The sequence below is a fragment of the Carassius gibelio genome, chromosome A7 (genome assembly GCF_023724105.1).
Source record: "Carassius gibelio isolate Cgi1373 ecotype wild population from Czech Republic chromosome A7, carGib1.2-hapl.c, whole genome shotgun sequence".
In the NCBI taxonomy this organism is placed as follows: domain Eukaryota; kingdom Metazoa; phylum Chordata; class Actinopteri; order Cypriniformes; family Cyprinidae; genus Carassius; species Carassius gibelio.
In genome coordinates, this window is record NC_068377.1 from 28,300,893 (window position 1) to 28,320,622 (window position 19,730).

Consider the following 19,730-nt stretch of genomic DNA (forward strand, 5'->3'; position numbering starts at 1 on the left):
ATTATTGTCCCGTTCCAGATATTTGAATAGTCATAAACCCAACGTATGGTCATAATGCATGGTGCTCTGTCTTTTTTTTCCCCCATAGCAAAATTTAAACCATCAAAAAAAAAAACTATTAAAAAATTTATAAATAAATTAGAGATTCCCTTCCAATCTAAAGGGTTGTATATGATATAACATTTTTTTAAATGTTATGTAAAAAAACTTTTGTCTTGTAAGTTGTTGTGATAAATGTCTTAGAAAGAAAATTTGAGAAAATGTTCCACTTCATATTACAGTCCAGAGGGAAAGAATACCCCAGCTGAGATATAAAATTACATCTTTCCAGTGTGTTGGGACTTTGAGCTTGGAGACAAAGAAGATAATCTAATTTCCAACTCTTGCAAAAAACAAATATTACCTCTGTTGTTGCACAAACACAAATGTACTACCACAGAGATGCATATAAACATATTAACAGCTTGAAAATTAATATATTTTGTCTCAGATGTCAGCAAGACACAAGACATCATATAGATTTAACGCTCTCATTTTCTTTCAGAGAGAAATTTAAAAAAAAAATGCATTTCCCAAAAAATCTGACAAAGTCTTGCAATTTTGGCTTTGATGTGAAAATTTATTCACAATTAATTGGTCAGTCCTAACAATAATGACACTGAGAATATACATATGGATTAAAATTAAAATTGAAATGGCTGTATGATTATTGCATGATTATGAATAGTATTGTAATCTAAACCAGGGGTTTTAAAACATGTATCCTTTTTAAGAGACACCAAACTCAGGTCTTGCATTAATGATCTGATGAATCAGGTGTGTTAGACGACAGACACATACAAAATGTGTAGGACAGGTTTGAAACCCCCTGATCTAAATGTTCAAAACAAAACAAAAACAAAATAGCTCCACCAAGTGGACAGTATTTATTGATTTATTTACATATTTATGTAGGCTATGTATGAATGAATGAATGAATGAAAGATCTGCCTGATTTTTTTCATGTAATCTCAGCCATCTCATTTGACTAATAGTGAAATATGTAATTTCTGCACCACTTAACTGGGAAAATAATTACTGTTTTCACGCATATATCAAACATCAGACCAAACATTTTCATTCCTACGGTCTGCAATGTTGTTTGAATGAAGAATAATGTAAACATTAAAACTGTTAATATTGTTTTTGTGTGATTTATCTAAGCCATTTCAGGACTTGGTGTAAATTTGAGTTTAAAATGTATTTATAAAAATGCTAATAACAATGACACATTTATGATGATTTGTTAAAAACAGTAGAGAGCTTCAGGGGAATTTTTTTATTAGCATCAAATGTAACATTGTAGATGATTGCTCACTTTTGCAGCATGCAGCTTGAAGCAGCAGACTCTATAACCCAATAATGGAAATACTTAGTGCGTAGTGAATCTTTTATTGGCAGTTAAAATTCCACACAATGCATCATTTGGATCTGTAGAGACTGTGACTTCTGACACAGCTTGACTTTATAACCTTGAACAAAGGCATTAAGGATTTAAATGGTTACTTTGGTACAGTGTTATAATTTGCTGGACAGTTTGAAGCTAAAGCAAATGCATATAATGGTCAGTTCTATCATAGTTTAAAAATAATGAGATGCCAGCTATATCTTTGATATTTGAATACTCAGTGAGTTTTTCTATTTATTGGTAATTTTCACATGAATCAGTTAATGATGATTCCAAAGTGTTTCTATACGGGGGCCAACTGAGCTCTGTCTCAGTTCTCCTGGGATCCTTAGTCAATTAAGTCTCTTATCAGATGCCCACAAACCATATTTACTATTGATCTCAGGTATGTCTGCTGAAATTCCTGCTTTAGATTTCTAAAAGCACCACTGCCACGTCTATGTAATAAGAGCCAAACATGATGAAATGATATAGGTATAATAAAAATGATAATGGAAAAATAGAAACACAGAAAGTTGTACCTTTTTGTTGTTTTTTTTTGTTTTGTTTTTCCCCAAAGAAACCACTGCCGTAATAACAAGAAATTGATTTAATGTCTCTGAGCACTTTCACACAGGCTGTGACCAGTAGACACAAAGCAAAACATTTAACTGTTCTTTACATTTCTGATGCTTTATTTTCAGGAAATATTTCATCTGTATAATAAATCAGTACAGTACTTGAATACACCTTATATATATATATATATATATATATATATATATATATATATATATGTGTGTGTGTAGATAGATAGATAGATAGATAGATAGATAGATAGATCACGCATTACTATCATTCCAGCTGTGCACATCACTATGTGCCTCCTGTGACATCACGATACAATTATGTGTCGTCTAGTATTTAAAGGCTTTAAACCCTGTAGCTCACTATGCTGGTTGAAGTTTTGGAGTAGTCTGTAAAAAACTGTTATCACAAGAATATTTTCACAACCAAAAAAAGTGTTTAAAGTAGAGCATGCTCACGAACCCCAACCCTTGTGTGCTGCTCAAAAATACACCCATCGTTAAAACCATCCTCATCCTCTTGATGATCCGTATGGTGTTGCTGATGAGATAAGGAGAAATGAGGCAGGGAAGCAAGAGAAAAAGAAGAGAATGATTTGGAGATGTCGCCGCCTTTTTTCACAGAAAAACTGGGAAATGCAACCTGGCTGAGACTGAGAATGTGTGCCAGAATAAGGCGAGATTGCAGGGGAGAATTAATGATGGAAAAATCACATATGACTTTAAATTAAATAATCAACAAATTATATTTAATTAAATATTTTCAAAACGTAAAAATATTGTATTTAAACTATTCAAATGAAATTAAAAAAAATTATATATAGATGTCATTACCAACCACAGGAAGTCAGCGCTCCAGTTAGTTTGACAGAAGAGAACAAAGTGGAAGAGCTGGACAAGGGTAGATTTATTGCCATAAGTCAATTCTTGCTTTCCTAGTGGATAGATTTATTAGGTTAATACCAAACCCCTCAGTACAAATCTATTTAGAGATTTATTTTTCAATAGTGCTACTATAATTTGAGTATGCAATATTTTAGTCATGGTATTGGTATTCCACTCTTTAGATCAGACATCTCTACAGCACATCCATGTTGTAGAGATCCATGATCATCAAGAAGCTGCATGCTCTGAATTCCTCATCACTGCTAAGGAACAACTAGAGCAGGACGTCCTCCAACCTCAAGATATCAACACTCCAGTTAGTTCCTCTAAAGATGACAAGAGGAAGTGCTGGACAGGTAGATATCTATCTATCTATCTATCTATCTATCTATCTATCTATCTATCTATCTATCTATCTATCTATCTATCTCTGTCTGTCTGTCTTCTGTCTTCTGTCTTCTGTCTTCTGTCTTCTGTCTGTCTGTCTGTCTGTCTATCTATCTATCTATCTCTGACAGACTGTATTGCCTTCAAAACATTCAAACTTTAAGCTTGTATAACTACTTTAAACTTCAAACTATTTCAAACTGAAAACCATCAAACTTAATACGTTTGAAACTTCTTAAGCTTTTCAAACTTTTTCAAACTTTCTTGAAAATTAAAGTTTTGTCAAATTAAAGTTTGCCTTCTAGTATAGGATGCAGAACAGCTTGTAAAGCAAAACAGACCCAAGAGATCAAATCAATGCAGATGCAACGTGTGGTGCAGATAAAGCTAAACACATGACATCAGGAAATTAATTAAAAAAAAAAAAGTATTTGTTGGTCCAACCCTGGTTTAACAGACAATGTTTTAAACCTAGTCCCAGACTAAAATGTAAATCTGAGCTGTTTCAACTGAAAGAACCACTGATTGATCTTAAAATCAATTTCCTTGTTTTGTCTCAAGATTTTTTCATACACACAAGGCATGTGTATAAAAATGACTTAAATGTCCTAATTTAACTATGGCCTAATCCTGGTTTAGTGTAATCCCTGTCTGTAAAACCATACCTAAAGGTTTTACATTTTCAAACTTAATCTGATAATCAGGTGTCACCAGTTAAAATAGTAAGGCATTAGAAGGCTTTAAAATGTCCCTTACTCTAATGCAACATGTCAACAGGCAGTTTGGCTTAAATGCTATGGAAAGCCAAATGGGTCATACACGTTTTAAAACGCCGATTTAATAATGCCACCAGGCTTTAAATAAGCGTCATTACGCGATAAGTTAACGCCAGAAAGCTGAATCTGAATCATTGGGTTGAGTTAATGTAAATAAACAGAATTTCTATTTTTGTGAAACTATCGCCAACTATTTATTAAATTGAAATAATCCTACTTAAATCATAATAATAAAACAATAATATTACTGTCTTATTAATTTAACTGTTGAATAATATAATTTCCAAATTTGCACTCATTCGTGCCTGGGGTGATAACTTTATGAGTCAAAAGCTATATGTATAATTGTAAGGGCTATCCTTGCTATCTTCACGCTCTTGCAAACTGGATGCTCTGACTTGCCGTAGAGTCCTTGTAGCCATGAGAGGTGTGTCCATGTAGATGAGTAAATAAATCTGCATCTTAAGTCGCGTGTTGCGTTAAAGCTGCAGTAGGGAACTTTTGACGCTCTAGTGGTTAATAAACAGAACTGCTAGCGTCTTGCGGAAGAACATCGTAGCCGGATCTACTTCTCTCTGTTTATGTCTATGAAGAATCACAAAGGTACTGGGTTACTCCGCCGCGGTACCCCCGAAGCAATCTAAAATAGTCTGAATATAAACACTTATTATAGGTGCACCTTAGTGATTCAGGACAAGCTAAAAACACGGTTTGGAAAATGGATTCATGGTGTACTTGCTTATTATATACATTTTTCTACATTTTGAACACAAACAAAGTTACGGACCGCAGCTCTGATTGGTTGTTTTTTACTGGGAGCGCATGACTTTCTGCAAATGGCAATAGGACCACTGGGAGGAGCCAGAGCAGCTTGATTTTTTTCACAGATTATCTGTCTCATATTCTACTGTCAAGACATAATGACAGGTTTAATAAATATGTAAAAAAATATTTTTTTACAAAAGTTCCCTACAGCACCTTTAACTTAACGTCTGTCGGCGTGTGGCGTTATTTTAACGCGTGGTGGCGTCTGGCATTAACTTATCACGTACCGGCGCTTATTTAACGCCTGGCGGCGTTTTAAAATGAATACAGTGTTGAAAAGCATGCGTATTCTGACCCATTTGGCTTTCCATAAAATGCTGCCTTTGACATCATAGTCACTAGTGAAGGCTTTGGAACTGTGCACATTCTTGTGGTATATCCAATAGGACAATGTTATGCATAAACCAGTTAAACCCTGCTGGTAGATGTCATAACTACACCATCTAGCTGCATAACCTTTCATTGCAGGCCTTTTTAAAATGTAGCCTGTATTAATACTATATGTATTATATATAATATAATATAAAAAATAATACTGTATGTATGTATTCTGATTAAATATATAAAATGCAAATCTTGAATATATGAATGTGTGTGTGTGTGTGTGTCTATATATATATATATATATATATATACATATATATATATATATATATATATATATATATATATATATATATATATATATATATATGTATATATATATGGAGTTTAAATAGAAATATGTTAACACAGGAAAGAAAACAGCGACTGTGAAGCCATTTTATGGAGTTTTTAATAATCAGCAAAACATGCAGGATTCACATGATTTCCCCGTGATTACAATGAATAAATACAAAAACAAGTTTTAATATGTTTTTCTTCTGTCCAGTAATATAGTCTTAAACCTTACAGTATGTAATGTATTATGTAAGACGAGCACCATTTTTAATTAATTACTTAAAAAAGTATCAATTAACATTTCATTAAAAAATTCTGATACTGCAGCAGAAGGTCTTCATTATGTTCCTTGGCAGTCTGAAAGAGAAAAGATACTAAACATTAAACAAAACTGAAAGACACGGCATGAAGACCACAAAGCAATTTAAATCTGCAAGTTGAATCTGACTTTCCATAAATACTGCGTCTCAAGCAAATGAATCCAAATGTAATTCAAATCCATGTCCTCTGAAGTTTGTGAGATGTAAGTGTTCTCTAAATGTAACAACTTTGAATGAATGGCATCTTCAAAGTGACAAAAGCACCACCTTCACCTACTAGGATTGTGTTGGTCCATTGCCTTCAACCTGTTCCAGAGGTCTCTCTGACTTTTATGTCCTCCTCTAAATCCTCCACACCCGCCTGAGTCATGAGATCAGAGATGTTCTTCTCCAAGTCATCAATTCGCATACTCATCTCATCAAGTATTAGAATTAAGAAAAATCTTCTCACAGTCAATCTAGGAATAATGAAGGTTTTGATTGTGTACATAAAAACATCAGTGCATTCAACTTAATTAAGCTATAATCAGTTCCTCAGTTAATTACAATTATTTACACTGATATAAACATGCATATGCGGAAGGATATTTCGCCCAATAATCTGCTCTGACATGGTCTGGAACTTGTCCTGCATCTGCTGTAGCAAACTCTGTACCTGAACAGAAGAAATAGATATTATACAAGCATTCAGCTTAAAACTCACAAAAATAGTGAATGAACACTGCGTCCAACTAGCATTAATGAAATCCATCTAGAATCGTGTGGGTTTTGCGTGGGCCTCCCACACAGGAGTGAAAACAGCAGTTTAAGGGCATGCTCTCCGCCCACGCGTGGAACTGAAACCATAGTAACAAGGGAACTTCGTCTCAACATGATATAAATCACACAAGACAGCACACCTAACAATGAAATAAAGGAATGTTCGATGTATAAGCCTTCTGAAAATAAATTCCATCTACGTTCTAATTTAATTTAACTATAGATTTGATCAAAACAGAAAACATGAAAATACATGGAACTCATAAGAGTGATCTGTCAAAACAAGTTCGCGACAGAGCTATTAATGAATGAGGAGCACTCCTCATTAAACACTGATTCACTTTGGCTAGTGAAATGAACGTGAATGGATACTAGGCGACAGTAAGTGCACGACCCAGTACTGTACCTCGGTGTAAAAAAAATGTATACATATATCAAATACCACAACAGTCAGGTCCTGAGATGTTTTAGGGTCCTTCTCTGACATAGCCTATCTTCTCCAACAATTCCTACGTCTCTTCGATTGAATTCCTTGTGTGATCAAGAGTCTTGTCAAGGCTGTACAGTACTGTATGATGTATTCAGTGTAGAAACCGTGGAAGCGGCTGCTGATTTCGTTAAGGGGTTTGGTCAGTGAACTGAAGTCAATAGAGCGGCTTAGGCTGTTTTTGCTGTTATCATTTTTATGTCCTAAAGGGGGCGCTTGATGGCTCAAAGGTTCGGAATCTCTGCAAATCTAGCTGACAACTGTATTCAATATATTTGATTAATACTATGTTAGACTTTTTTAGCCTTACTAAAATACAGTTCAATAATTATTAAGTTAACTAAGACTTGTATAGGCTTTTCAATAAATTAAGAAAATATCTTTCTGATTAATAGAATTGTCATGGTTTGTCCGTCAACAAATTATAGCATGTGAGAATTTTTAATTCAATTTAAGATTTTTGAGACCTTTTACAGCCTTTTTGTCACTGTCAAACTTTAAACAGCTTGGTTTCACCTGCCCACCCTATCAGGACCTGTACAACTCCAGAGTGAAGAAACGGGCAGACAACATCATCACAGACCCCTCTCACCCCGGACACAATCTGTCTGCACTCCTCCCCTCAGGCAGACGCTACAGATCTCTGTGCACCAGAACATTTAGGCATAACAACAGTTTTCCCCCCATGCCATCTCCATCTTGAACAGCTAACACAGAGTTCCAGCTTACTTTCAGGTATGATGTAAATAAATACATATGCATATTTTTGTTTATACAGCTATACAGTAAACAATGCACAAATCTGTACAGAAATCTTCTGTTTCAGATTTTACCACATTGTTATTATTTATTTATTTTTTCTTTAGTTTTTTTCTTTAGTCTTATTCAATTATTCTTTCTGTCATATGTGTAGGCCTATGTATGTACCAAGAGCTCCTATAAAAGCCCCACAACAAATTCCTTGTGTGTTTGCTCTCACTTGGTGGATTCTAAGCTAATTCTAATTCCAATTTCTGGCCCGAGGACACCCAACCTGTACTACACGGGTGATTTGCTTAGATTTTAATTATTTTATGTTATCAAATTTTCGCCAAGCGCCCCCTTTCGAAAACAAATGTTTATTTCATGTCGTACAGATGCTTTGGCCATTCCACTGGTTTAAGATTAATGGTAATACGTCACTGGAAACCGAAATGACAACAGGAAACCAGCCTGTTTAACTAACGGGTCTTACTTATTGAAATGTCCAACGATCTGCATAGAAAGATTAATTTTAAATTTTAAAGTTAATAAATGTCCCATTATTTATTTACACCTGCATACTACGCTTAGAGCAAACACAAGCCATTGAATTGGAACAGATAAACTCAGTTTCCCATGAATATAGCGACAACCGCAATGAATCATGGGAATTGTTGTTTATTTGTCATTGGATTCAGTGCCTTCCGTCAGCAAATCTAATTGATTGAACTACATGTCCCATAAACGCTTGGAGAGAAAATTTTTACATCGCAACAACAATTTGACCGCAAGGGGTATTTGGAGTCAGTTGACATCGTCGACACCGGAGGCGACACGCAGACGGGGTTTTTTTTTTTTTTTTTTTTGGAGGAGAACTTTGATAATTTTGATAATAACTCGAACGTACATTTATATTAACGTTACTAACATAAGATGCTGGATCCCTGGTTTTATCATTGGTTCTTTTTTACTTGGTGGTCTGTTAGGTAATTGGAGTGCTGTTTGCTGGATAAAATTAAGTTAATTAATCTTTCCCGGGATTTAAGATCCAGCGATATTTATTTGGACCAGTAAAATCGTCGTTTGCATCATTCTGATGCTTTGCTAACTAGACTACAGCTAGTCAGCCGGGGCTCGCTGTGCCCGAGCCGGGCGAAGATCGACGCTGCACGGTGTCACCCAACTCAAGAGGATCGAGCTTATTAGGCGACAATGCTTGAAATAATGTCCGAACACCAAGGTAATGAAAACCCAAGAATCTGAATTTCGAATATTCTAACTTTAACCATGTTGTGATAGGCAACACCCATCATCCTCATCGTTCAGTTTTAGCGGAGCCAGCTAACTTAGCCTGTTAGCAGCTTTAATACTGCAGTGACTTTACATACTCGTTAGTTTAGCAGACCGGTGTTACTAATAACGTTAAACTTGATTCATTGTCAGACACTTTTTAATGTTTGATTATGGTCACAAAAAAGAGGACATTTTACTGCGCCAACAGGGATTAGCCCAGTTGCTATCTTGTGAAATTACTCCTGTTGATTGTAGCCATTTGTTAACGCTGTAACTCACCAATAATGTAAACATTCCTGATTTCCAACCACTGCTTTCTGTTAAAGTTATTTTATGGACACGTTTACAAAACCGCAGTTACGCAGCGTTGCGCATTTTGTCTTGGCAAAGTAAACAAGCTCCGTTTCAACTACGCTGCTGTTGTTGATGATCACTTTTAACCTGGTGCCAGTTGAATCTTTTTAAACTGCTGCACAGATCGGCTGTTTCTCTGATATTTCAATGCAATTTAAGGCAGAAATGTTGCCTTTTAAATCGGGTCACTGTTTAGCTGGGTAACGTAGCATTTCGCTGCCTGACCGTAACTCTTTGTTACGCCGGGGTAAGTAATGCCAATGGGGTCTCTTAACACTTAACGTTACCGATTTGGTCGTTGTAACTACATCATGATCAACCATAGATGCTTTTGTAAGTTCCCAAACCAGAAAAGTTGTTTTCGAGTGCTTCGACGTCGAGATTAAGGTTTAAGCCACGAGCTGCTGCGTCCTCTCGCCTTTATGACTGCTTTAGCTTAAGGTGTTTGTCGCTTAATTCATTTAGTTTTCTCCACAATTAAAGTCCCTTAAACCGTGTGGACATTTGAATGTAAAATGGTGCCCTGCTCACTTAGTTTTACGCCTCAATCAGCAGGGAGTTAGCAACGTTAGCTTGCCGCCGAAGACGCACTTTCACCCGGTTTGTAAGAATGAAACCTGCGTGGCTTGATTCCAGATGCAACGTTTTTTTTCTTTTAACGAGTTATTTAGCCATTAATGAATGTTATTCTCTCCCCTTCCTTTTTCTACATAGATTCATTACTGAAATGCAAAGCAGAGACTCTGGTAAGTCAAACAAGGAAATTACATTTTCATCCTACAGATGGCAGTGCTTGTCTAAACGCTAATAAATGTTCATGTCCAGCCATCAGAGAGAAGAAAGCGGACAGTGGAGGACTTCAACAAGTTTTGCAGCTTTGTTCTAGCATATGCTGGTTACATCCCTTCTCCAAAAGAGGTAAGAATGGATCATAGTTTCACATACAGGTGCGGTATAATGCATTAAAGCCCTTTTTAGATTCCTGTTCCCAGAGACCTCCCATTGCTGCACCTATTTGACACCCATTCCAAGCCTGTACTAGACTACAGAATGAGTAGAATTCAAGCGAAACTAGATTTTGCAGATAGTGATAACCAAGTTAATAAATAATTGGTGCTGAAATGTATTACAAAATGAACAATACTGACTTAATCTTTAACATGTTTCACAATATTTAAAATAAATTAAATAAGCTGTGCCTCATATTATACACATTGTTTTCTATATAAAAAAAATCTGTACAAGATGGGAGAATGATATAAATAAAATCACAAGTCTGCAAAGTATATTTAACGTCAACACTAGATAGATAGAAAACTGACTGTTCTGTGCAAAAACAAAAAACACAATCTAATTTGTGAATACTCTTAAGATTTCAAGAAGCAGCTATTGGTGCCAATGATTTAAAAAAGGTGTATTCAATTAATTAGACATCTGAAACCGTGCAGTGTTTGGGGAATTCCAGGATCAGCATTAAGAACCACCGGTTTACATAGTTTACCCCAGGTCCGGCAAGCCCTGCTCCTTGAAGGCCACCATCCTGCAGAATTGAGCTCCAACCACAATTAAACACACCTGAACCAATGTAATCAAGAGGTGTTTCTCAATGTCAAGGAAGGATCCTCGGAAGCCAGTATTTCGAGGATGCTACGTCATCGACATCCGTCGAAGGACTGTTCCAATGTCGAGGATCCTCGGAATTTCAACCAAGGACTGAGTCCTTCGTTCGAAAAATATCCCATACACAGGAAAGGATGCATATGTGTATCCTTCGTGCTCTCAAATCACCCACAATCCTATGCCCGCACTCGCGCAGCTTTGCTATCTTGTTCTAAAATTCAAAAATGTCAAACGTTAGCTGAGTCGGAGTGTTAACGGTTTTTATTTACGTTACCAAACACTTGTTATAACTGTAGTAAATATAAGTAAAGTATAACATTTAAATGCCAGTAAAAATTACTACCATATTGATATTGTAAATTATACAAATGGTTAACTGAACTGGACCTGTCATTTAACAAATGTTAACTTTGTTACGTCATCAGCATTTTTTTATAAATAACTAGTTAAGTTGTCCAAAGTAATTTAACGATACCATTCAAACAGACCTTTTCACTGACGTAATGACGCAATTACGTGTGAACTTGCTAGCCTGTTCCATTTACGTGTTCTCCCGAATGCTAAAGAGGAGTCTCGCCTAGCCTCTAAAGGAAGTGATTTGGAAGGATCAGTCCTGCCAAGGAAGTATCCTTGACATTGAGAAACACCTAAGGTCTTCAGGATTACAAGAATCTTTCAGGCAGGTATTTTGCGACAAGTTGGAGCTAAACTCTGCAGGTCCAGGATCGGGCTCCCAATGATCAATGTATGGTTTCCATTGAATATCATCTTTAGCACCTGCATAGGTTATTTTTTATTTGTCCTTTTCCCAGCCTATATTTGTAGATATCAGTAATGGCACGACCAAATATCATGCGATGCATTTAGATGTCTGTCTCTGTCCACAGGAAAGGCCATGGTCACCAGGATCCTCCAGTTCTCCGAACAGCTCTGGTGCTTCAGGTGAAGGAAGTGTTTTAAGTGGAGCGAGTTCTAACATGGCTCCCAACTGGGGACACGACACATCGGACATGCACACTATCCATACCTTTGTTCGCAAGGCTCGTGCCAATAAGAGCAACAAGAGCATGAGGCGGCTGTCATCTGACAGCACCCTAATGGGTAAAATGTGTTTAAAAGACCCTTTCTATGAGGGCCAGGCGGCCAGCAAAGCTGAGCGCAAAAAGGACAAGAAGCTGAAGCGTCTTTCTCTAGGTTCAGGCGCTGGCGACAGCAGCAGCAGAGGTGGCGAGAAGCGTGCAAGGATCAAGCGTAGTAAAAATCCCAAACAGTCCAAAGCCCTTAAGAAGCTTAAGAGCTCTGCCCACAGCGAGACAGACTCTGAGAACGGTCTCGGGCATGGAGAGGAGCATTTGGACCACGGAGCAGCGGCTGAGCGCAGACTACAGGCCCAGGTCAAAGAAGAAAAGGAGGAAGCCACCAGAGAAGCGGATATGAGTTCCAGTGAAGGCGAGACTTGGATAGCGGATGAAGACATAATGGTAGAGTCAGGTGGGTTTATTAGGGACTGAAGAAGATTTAGATGGTTTGGAGATGCCCACAAATAATCATTGAAGGATTTTAATATTTTGATGCTGGATTTTATGTCAGTGTGGTGAAATATATAATCTGTGTATAATTTCAGTAGCACATGATCCTTCATAAATCATTTTGTGCGTGTACATATATTTTTTTTTACATTTTTAAAAACATTTAGTTTAGTTTTTATATATATAATGTCATTAATGACTTTACAATTTAAATACTAATTTTTAAAATAATTTTATGCGTCTTTTACTTACAGGGGATGATTCATGGGACTTGATCACCTGTTACTGCGGTAAACCCTTTGCAGGACGGCCCATGATTGAATGTAGTCAGTGCAGTGTGTGGGTGCACCTCTCATGCGCCAAAATTAAGAAGTCTAACGTGCCCGACATATTTAACTGCCACAAATGCAGAGACTCTCGACGGTCAAGTCATAAGAAAGACACTTAGATGAGGGGTGTTCATGCCCTCAAAGCTCTGAATGTTCCCAGTTCTCCAGTTTTTGTATCCAAAACAGTTTTCACTTTCAAAAATCCATTCTTTCTTTGCGGTTCTAGTCTTGGCCACCAGTTACTCCTTACATGGTTAACAGTCAGTAGTCACATTTGCAGAGTTCACTCAGAAATAATGTTTGAATTGATCTCTTACCTCCTGAGTTGGTAATTGATCTTGGCTCATTTGTAACTATTCCACAGATACGTACACTATTCTTTGACATGCAGAATTGTCATTTGTTTAAAGTAAGCAGCTTACGTATTTAGTAAGTGGCACAATTTTCCTTAGGAGAAGTTGGAGAAGCCACACTACATTTTCACAGGTGTATACTATATTAGTTACTTTGGTACCGTAAAAGTCTATTTTAAAGTGTAAAAAAAGACCTACAAAATATGGAAAAACGTTGTCATGATTTTGCCAAAGAGCTGCTATGAGAGATTGCTGACACTGCTGTTTCTAGAGAATGCATTATTTTTTGGTGAACTGTCCAGTTGATCTTTCTTCACTGGGATAGTTACCATTGTTTGAAGACTAATAGATAATTCATAATCATTTCCTGTAGGTGATCATAAGACCATTTGATTCCAACCTCTTAATTGGATATTTATGTAAGAAATCGCACCCAAATAGACTTGACCAGTCAGCTAACATGTATTAGATGTTCAAATATAAAGAGCTATAGGAGTCATTTAAGCAGGGATTCCATTTATTTGCAATTATTGTTATCAAACATATTAATGTCATCTAATTCTACTGGTAATATACAGTATATTAACTCATGTACTTTGTCGAAGAAGCTATCAATACTGTTTAGTCTTTAACTTGCACAACATAGTGTTTTTTGTTAGATTTCTTCTCAATCTGTTCCATTTTTTGTGGAAGATTTCAGTTTAATAAGATGTAAATGCTAGTTTTAGGAGCTTTGCTGGAGCTTTCCTGGAATGAAATGGTTGTAATTATTGATTTCAAGAAGTGTTTGGGGGTTTTAAACTCTGAGAACAGGTGAAGATTACTCATTTATGCTACAAGCTCTTTCTTTTGAAATAGTTTGGAGACTATTGTTTTGGATATTTTTTTTTCCCTTTGTGGTTTATTTGTGAAGCAAGGGGGATAGGAAATCCCCAAAAGCCAGACTTCTCTCGCTTCATGTTTCACAGATTTTGAGAAGTGTACGTATCTGAAAGTGAAGAGAAAAGCAAAGCATATTGTTTATTTTATAATTATTATTTTTTTGGATCTGATATTGTTTTCTTTAACTACCTGGAGAAATAAAACTTTTCCTTATCGGGGTTAGAATGTCTTATTTTCATAATCTAACTTTTGTGTTGAGATGCGTCATGTGTTTTGTGATTTAAAACGAGCTGAAAGAACATTAGACAAGACTGAATGGTTTATCCATGTACATTTTATTTTGCAGCAACACCAATACAGTGTCTGTCAGTTTGCACCCCACTAGAGGGAGCTGGTAAGCTAATATTGGAAAAACATAAATACAAATAAATAAGTCACAGTTTATAAACCTGAGATGCAATGACTTAATAGAAACCAAAAGATCAATAAAATAGATTTTTTTTTTTTTATAAAAGGACCAGTACTAAACAACATAAGGTGTCCTTTTTAACGGTATACGTCATCTGAAAGTTTGATCACTTTGCATCGTACTCCTTAAAGTCTTCAGGTTCCTCCTAAGGGGGGAAAAATATATATATTTTACAGTGATAGGATATGCAATCTGTTTAGTTTAAATCTATGTAGTCAAACCACTTTGGTTTTCTCTGTTTGAAAATACCTTTCTGGTCCTGGAAGACAAGTAGGAGCTGCCAATGGGGTCCAGAGGAACAGTGATCCTCCTCCTATTCAGGGTAACAAATGTAGGAATCGTGTGAGAATTTGGGCTTAAATTATGAGATAGCTTGCACAGAAAACTAACAGTTCCATAACCACAAAAAAAAAAAAAAAAATTGAAAAGCACTTTACTTATTGTAAAATAGACATTTAAAGGAGTTTAATACTATGAGGTTAAATATACTAATTAAAATACATATGCTCTATACATTTTTATTAAACTTGTGTTTTCATAAATATTTTTAATAAAATAAGTCAATATTTCTACTCGCCTCTTCTCCTTGTTTTTGCGGCGGTTGCTGTTTGCTGGTTGCACATTGATGTGTTCCATAGGGGAAAAGAAATCGGGAGTCTTGGCGGGATTGGGTTCCCAGTCCCGAGTCATTTCCCCTTCATTTCTTGGGAACAAGTCAGCCAGATCAGAGAGCTCATAGATATGTGGTGACATCTCCTGATCTGACCTGTGATTGCTCTGCAGGGAATCAGATGCATTTTAATATACGTGACATTAAAGTGTTTTTATTGCAATGCTATATCAAAAGCTGTATATTCTCAAGAAGAGAATTAACTCGGCATGTAATTAATGTGATATTTACTCTTTTCACTCGCAGTCTGTCTGGTATCAGGAAAGCACAAAGCTCGTCCATCAAGAAGTAGACAACCAGAATAAGTAGCAAACACCTGGAGCACGTCATCTGAGGGTACAACACCACACAACATGATGTTTAGAAAAATGTTGACTACTTTTTCTATTTCAAATGTTTGCATGCATTAAGATGAACTGCTAACAGCAAACACAATAAGCTGATTAGAAATTGTAAAAACTGTAGCAAACTCAGCACTTTTATATGACAACATTCAGAATTAAAGTATATTGTGTTTTTAATATTTACCTTCTTGACAAATTCGTCTGTCCTTTGGAAGTTTCTTCAGGAGTTGTTTGACAGTCCTGCTCAGCTTCTACTTGTGTGTTGATGTTGCCTTGATGTCCTCTTTGTCAAGGGCATGTGCGTTTTGGGTATTTGTAGACCTGAAGCTGGGGTGGGTTTATATAGGATGACCAAGAGATTATGGATAAAGGGAGTGTGTGTGTGTGTGTCTAGCAGGACTTCGCCCACCCTCCAAAAAGATTAGAACATAATTAAAGCATCCTTTTGGTTGTTGTTAGAATGTTCTAGTTCAAACTCAGGTTAACAGGTTGACAATATCTACATTGAGCAGCCACACACAATCTAACAAGAGAATCAAAAATCAGTATTCATAATGACATGGAATATTCTCATATGTTTATCTATATTTAAACGATGATGAATAAATGACTGATATCAAAATTGCACACCATATTGTCTGAAGAAATAAAAAATGTGCTACAAGTGAATTTAGGCATCACAAAATTATAATATACAGTATTATAAATTGGTATTTTTTTTATATTGAAATATGCCAAATATTACATTCACATGTTTTTAAGAATATCTTTAAGTGTTAAATGACAGAAAAATTTAACCTCTAATATCAACCTATATGGATAAATTAATAAAATGTCTAATAATGGCTAATTGATGGAATATTGTGTATCTCTGTGATTTTATTTGTAATTTTGTGAGACATTTGATGCAAGCCTGTGCATTGTAACTAGTTGATATTTGTATACACTCTGAATGTTCTGTCCTTTGGAGACTCTGTGTGTGGCCTGTTCAGGTATCAGACCATCTCGTCTCACCCAATTTCACGGTTTCAAAACATTGGATTCTCCTCCACGTACACCAAAACGGTCTCTCTCTCTCTCTCTTTCTCATTAGGGATGGTCGTAGTATTATCAGAGGAAACACACACAAGTTGAAAAAAGCAGGAGTGGCCTCTGCGGATGGCCTACCAGCAGTCTGACACGTTTTCTCTTTTCCTCTTTTCCCTCCCTATCCTAATTATTGCTATTTCTGGCAACAGAGGCACCAGACATAGACTAGCTGTTGACAGACAACCCATGGTGAAAATAAACTACCTTTACTAAACAAGGACGATGCCATCCACCCAGATCTCTGTCAACAGAGACTGAGAACAAATCATTGCTGCTGATTACTCATAATTAGTGTGAAATGTGTGTGTGTGTGTGATCATTTCTGACAACCCCGCCTTCTCATTTCTGCCCTATAAGTACCCAGAATCTTCATGAGTTCCAAATTTAGAACAATGAAATTCTAAAGAGTGCATCGGCAGCACAAATATAAGCCTTTGTGTTCAAATAAATTGCAGAATCAGTAATGTTTTTGATTTCATGTGTAATGTATTGTGTATTTTCATTAGAAAAATTCTTGTAGATACAGTAATATTTTTTTCAGAATGTTTCGGGTAATAAAATGGGTGGTTCATTTTCTGAACTTCATACGGTGATTCAATAAGATCTCAAGTAATATGCAGAATGCCCTACTCGTTTTCATCCCATGTCTTGAAATCTATGGATCAGTGTTTCTACAATACTGATCTCTACATTTGCAATTCATTTGATTTAAAATGTATTTGTCTGATTTACAGACTGCACTCAGTTTTGTCTTATGAGCAAGTTGAAATTGTCTGCTGTTTCTTTTCTTTCAGTAACTACTGAGTCAGTATAACATGCAGCTAACTAGTTACCATATTATAGTCAAGTAGCAATTCAAAATGCAGAATAATATACCTAGCATTACATCTAAACCACAGACTATACAGGACTATATTTCTCTGTGGAAAATGCAGTCTCTTAATTGGATACTGAAGCTTTTGAGTTCTACACACAGTTTGTGCAAGGCCTGGACACATAATGTTTAAATGTGTTTAACATTTTGTGGTGAATATTTTGTCATTTCTTTAGGGGTTGAATAGTGTGTTGTTCATTTCGTCTTGAAGGAGCTGTACCTTCACTGCATTTAATTTGTATTTTTTAGAATTATAACTATATATTACTGAATACTTGTAAAGGCAAAATAAAATAAAAAAATTCCCTTTGATTCTGTTTTCCTTAAGCAGGTTTTTCAAATCAAATGTTCTGATGCTCATCCAAACATTTTGATTCATCAAAACATTTTACAGGTACAAGACAATGAAACAGTAAAAAAAAATGGAGTAGGATTTACTTGAAAAAAGCTTAGAAAGTATATTTCACTCAGAAAAGGCTAGTAAATTAACTAACATTTGCCAAGTAAAGGCCTAAACTTAATTTATTAGTAGGTTTAATTAGACATTTTTAAGTTAAGTTTACTTGGGAATTCCCAGTCAATTTTGTTGACTCTTTGTTTGTAAATGTTACATTATGTAATGCTTATCACTGTAAAAATGTGTGCTGTTAAATATCATTAACTTACTTTACTGGAAAAAAACACCACCATGATTTACTTAATTTTTCTTTCTTTTGCAAAGTCTACACGTTTTTATATTTTGAGTAAAATTTAAGCAGTGAATTAAAATAAGATCTTAAAGTTTAATGTAACACTGTAGTTCATTTGCAAACATGCAAGTAAGCATGTAGACATGCAGTTATCCTTTCAAGATAATTTGCCCAGTCAATTTAATAAATAGCTAAATGAACACAGACAACTCAATGCATGGTACACCATACACAATGACAGTAACAATCAGTGAATAGTGTTTGAGTACGAATGGGTCATTTTGGATAGAAAATGAACTCCAGGTCTCACAAAACAGTATGTTACTAAAACGAACAACAAAAGCAACCATAAAACAGTGTAAAAACAACTCAAAAAGATTTTTAATTATTCATGCCCCATTGCATGATGGGAAATATGGGATCATAACTTTGACATTTGCAATCCTTACAATCCTTGTAAGCATAACAAACAGTTCCAAGTAAAATATACTTACAGTATGAGTTCCAACTTTAATTTCTACAAGCTTAAATTAAGTGCTAACATAGAATTGTTTTTTTTTTTATATATAGTTCTTGCCTTTATTATTTAATGTAGAAATTACATTTGTTTTTATGTAGTATTTACTGCACCACAAAATCATTTTTATCAGTGCAAGTCACAACCTACTGGGCTAACTGAAATTATCAAAGCAAAGTCCACATTTCACAAAATATAGACAAACTCAAGTTTAACTACATTTTGATCCTAGGGCAAACATTCAGCATGCTTTTTATTATCAATAGTCGAACAATATCACCTGCTAAAATCAGTTAAAAGGTTGCAGTCATTTCAATCTTAAAGAGCAGCTTTTAGTATGTGTACAGAAGAGATTTTTAATTTTACAAATTTGCCACAAGGTGGAGTTATAACAAAAATGTGTGAAATGCAAACGTTTTTCATGCCATTTAATATTATCTTTGGAATCTTCCTAATTGTCTAGAATTATCTTCATTATTCTGTTATATATTATTATTACTTAGTGTTTTACTTATTTTTATTTGACCATGAAACCGACCACATGCTATTCTTGAGTCTTGGCAGATGCTTCACATCACACATACACTGTTCTTTATTTTAAAAATACTCACTATTACTGTGTATAATGGGGGGAAATGATGGTTAAGAACAGCTATTGTCTGAATGGATGAAATATTTCAGAGTCTCAGTTGTGCCTCCTATCGAGGGAGATAAATGACGCGTTAAAGCAAATTTTTGTAACTAAATTAAATTTTTCTACTTCTTGCCACGAGAATCAAAGGATTTAGTAAACATTTAGTAACCCACGACCTTCAGGATACAGTGGTGTGCTGTTTGATGTAGGGTCCGTTGAAGTTTACATCAC

At 35.6% G+C, this 19,730-nt stretch overlaps 2 protein-coding genes across 5 annotated transcripts; one reads left to right on the forward strand and one right to left on the reverse strand.

Moving 5' to 3' along the window:
* Window positions 1–5,643: 5,643 nt before the first annotated feature.
* LOC128017054 (heat shock factor-binding protein 1) lies at window positions 5,644–7,265 on the reverse strand. 2 transcript variants are annotated; one of them, XM_052602137.1, is made up of 4 exons: window positions 7,068–7,265; window positions 6,455–6,521; window positions 6,140–6,289; window positions 5,644–5,903 (listed from the first exon to the last, which is right to left on the reverse strand). In XM_052602137.1, the coding sequence occupies exons 1-3, from the start codon at window positions 7,110–7,112 to the stop codon at window positions 6,168–6,170; spliced, it is 234 nt and encodes a 77-aa protein (XP_052458097.1). In that variant the 5' UTR covers window positions 7,113–7,265; the 3' UTR covers window positions 5,644–5,903; window positions 6,140–6,167. The 2 variants fall into 2 exon arrangements, with proteins under 2 accessions (XP_052458097.1, XP_052458096.1); XM_052602136.1 differs by having other exon boundaries at window positions 6,144–6,289; window positions 7,068–7,264.
* Window positions 7,266–8,647: 1,382 nt separating this feature from the next.
* Window positions 8,648–17,968, forward strand: LOC128017053 (PHD finger protein 23B). 3 transcript variants are annotated; one of them, XM_052602134.1, is made up of 6 exons: window positions 8,691–9,093; window positions 10,215–10,246; window positions 10,326–10,418; window positions 12,008–12,611; window positions 15,599–15,688; window positions 16,790–17,968. In XM_052602134.1, exons 1-5 carry the CDS (start codon window positions 9,066–9,068, stop codon window positions 15,655–15,657), a joined length of 816 nt encoding a protein of 271 aa, XP_052458094.1. In that variant the 5' UTR covers window positions 8,691–9,065; the 3' UTR covers window positions 15,658–15,688; window positions 16,790–17,968. The 3 variants fall into 3 exon arrangements, with proteins under 3 accessions (XP_052458092.1, XP_052458094.1, XP_052458093.1); XM_052602133.1 differs by lacking the exons at window positions 15,599–15,688; window positions 16,790–17,968 and adding an exon at window positions 12,904–14,431 and having other exon boundaries at window positions 8,695–9,093; window positions 12,008–12,221; window positions 12,315–12,611; XM_052602132.1 differs by lacking the exons at window positions 15,599–15,688; window positions 16,790–17,968 and adding an exon at window positions 12,904–15,082 and having other exon boundaries at window positions 8,648–9,093.
* Window positions 17,969–19,730: the final 1,762 nt, after the last annotated feature.

What these genes read in the sequence shown, in the direction of transcription:
- LOC128017054 (XM_052602137.1), bottom strand. Translation starts at nt 7,112, where the DNA reads ATGTCAGAGAAGGACCCTAAAACATCTCAGGACCTGACTGTTGTG. An exon ending in CTCAGGACCTGACTGTTGTG is followed by an intron (nt 6,522 to 7,067) that starts GTATTTGATATA and finishes TCTTCTGTTCAG; the next exon opens with GTACAGAGTTTGCTACAGCA. An exon ending in AGAGCAGATTATTGGGCGAA is followed by an intron (nt 6,290 to 6,454) that starts ATATCCTTCCGC and finishes TAATTCTAATAC; the next exon opens with TTGATGAGATGAGTATGCGA.
- LOC128017053 (XM_052602132.1), top strand. Translation starts at nt 9,066, where the DNA reads ATGCTTGAAATAATGTCCGAACACCAAG. An exon ending in AATAATGTCCGAACACCAAG is followed by an intron (nt 9,094 to 10,214) that starts GTAATGAAAACC and finishes TTTTCTACATAG; the next exon opens with ATTCATTACTGAAATGCAAA. An exon ending in ACATCCCTTCTCCAAAAGAG is followed by an intron (nt 10,419 to 12,007) that starts GTAAGAATGGAT and finishes CTCTGTCCACAG; the next exon opens with GAAAGGCCATGGTCACCAGG.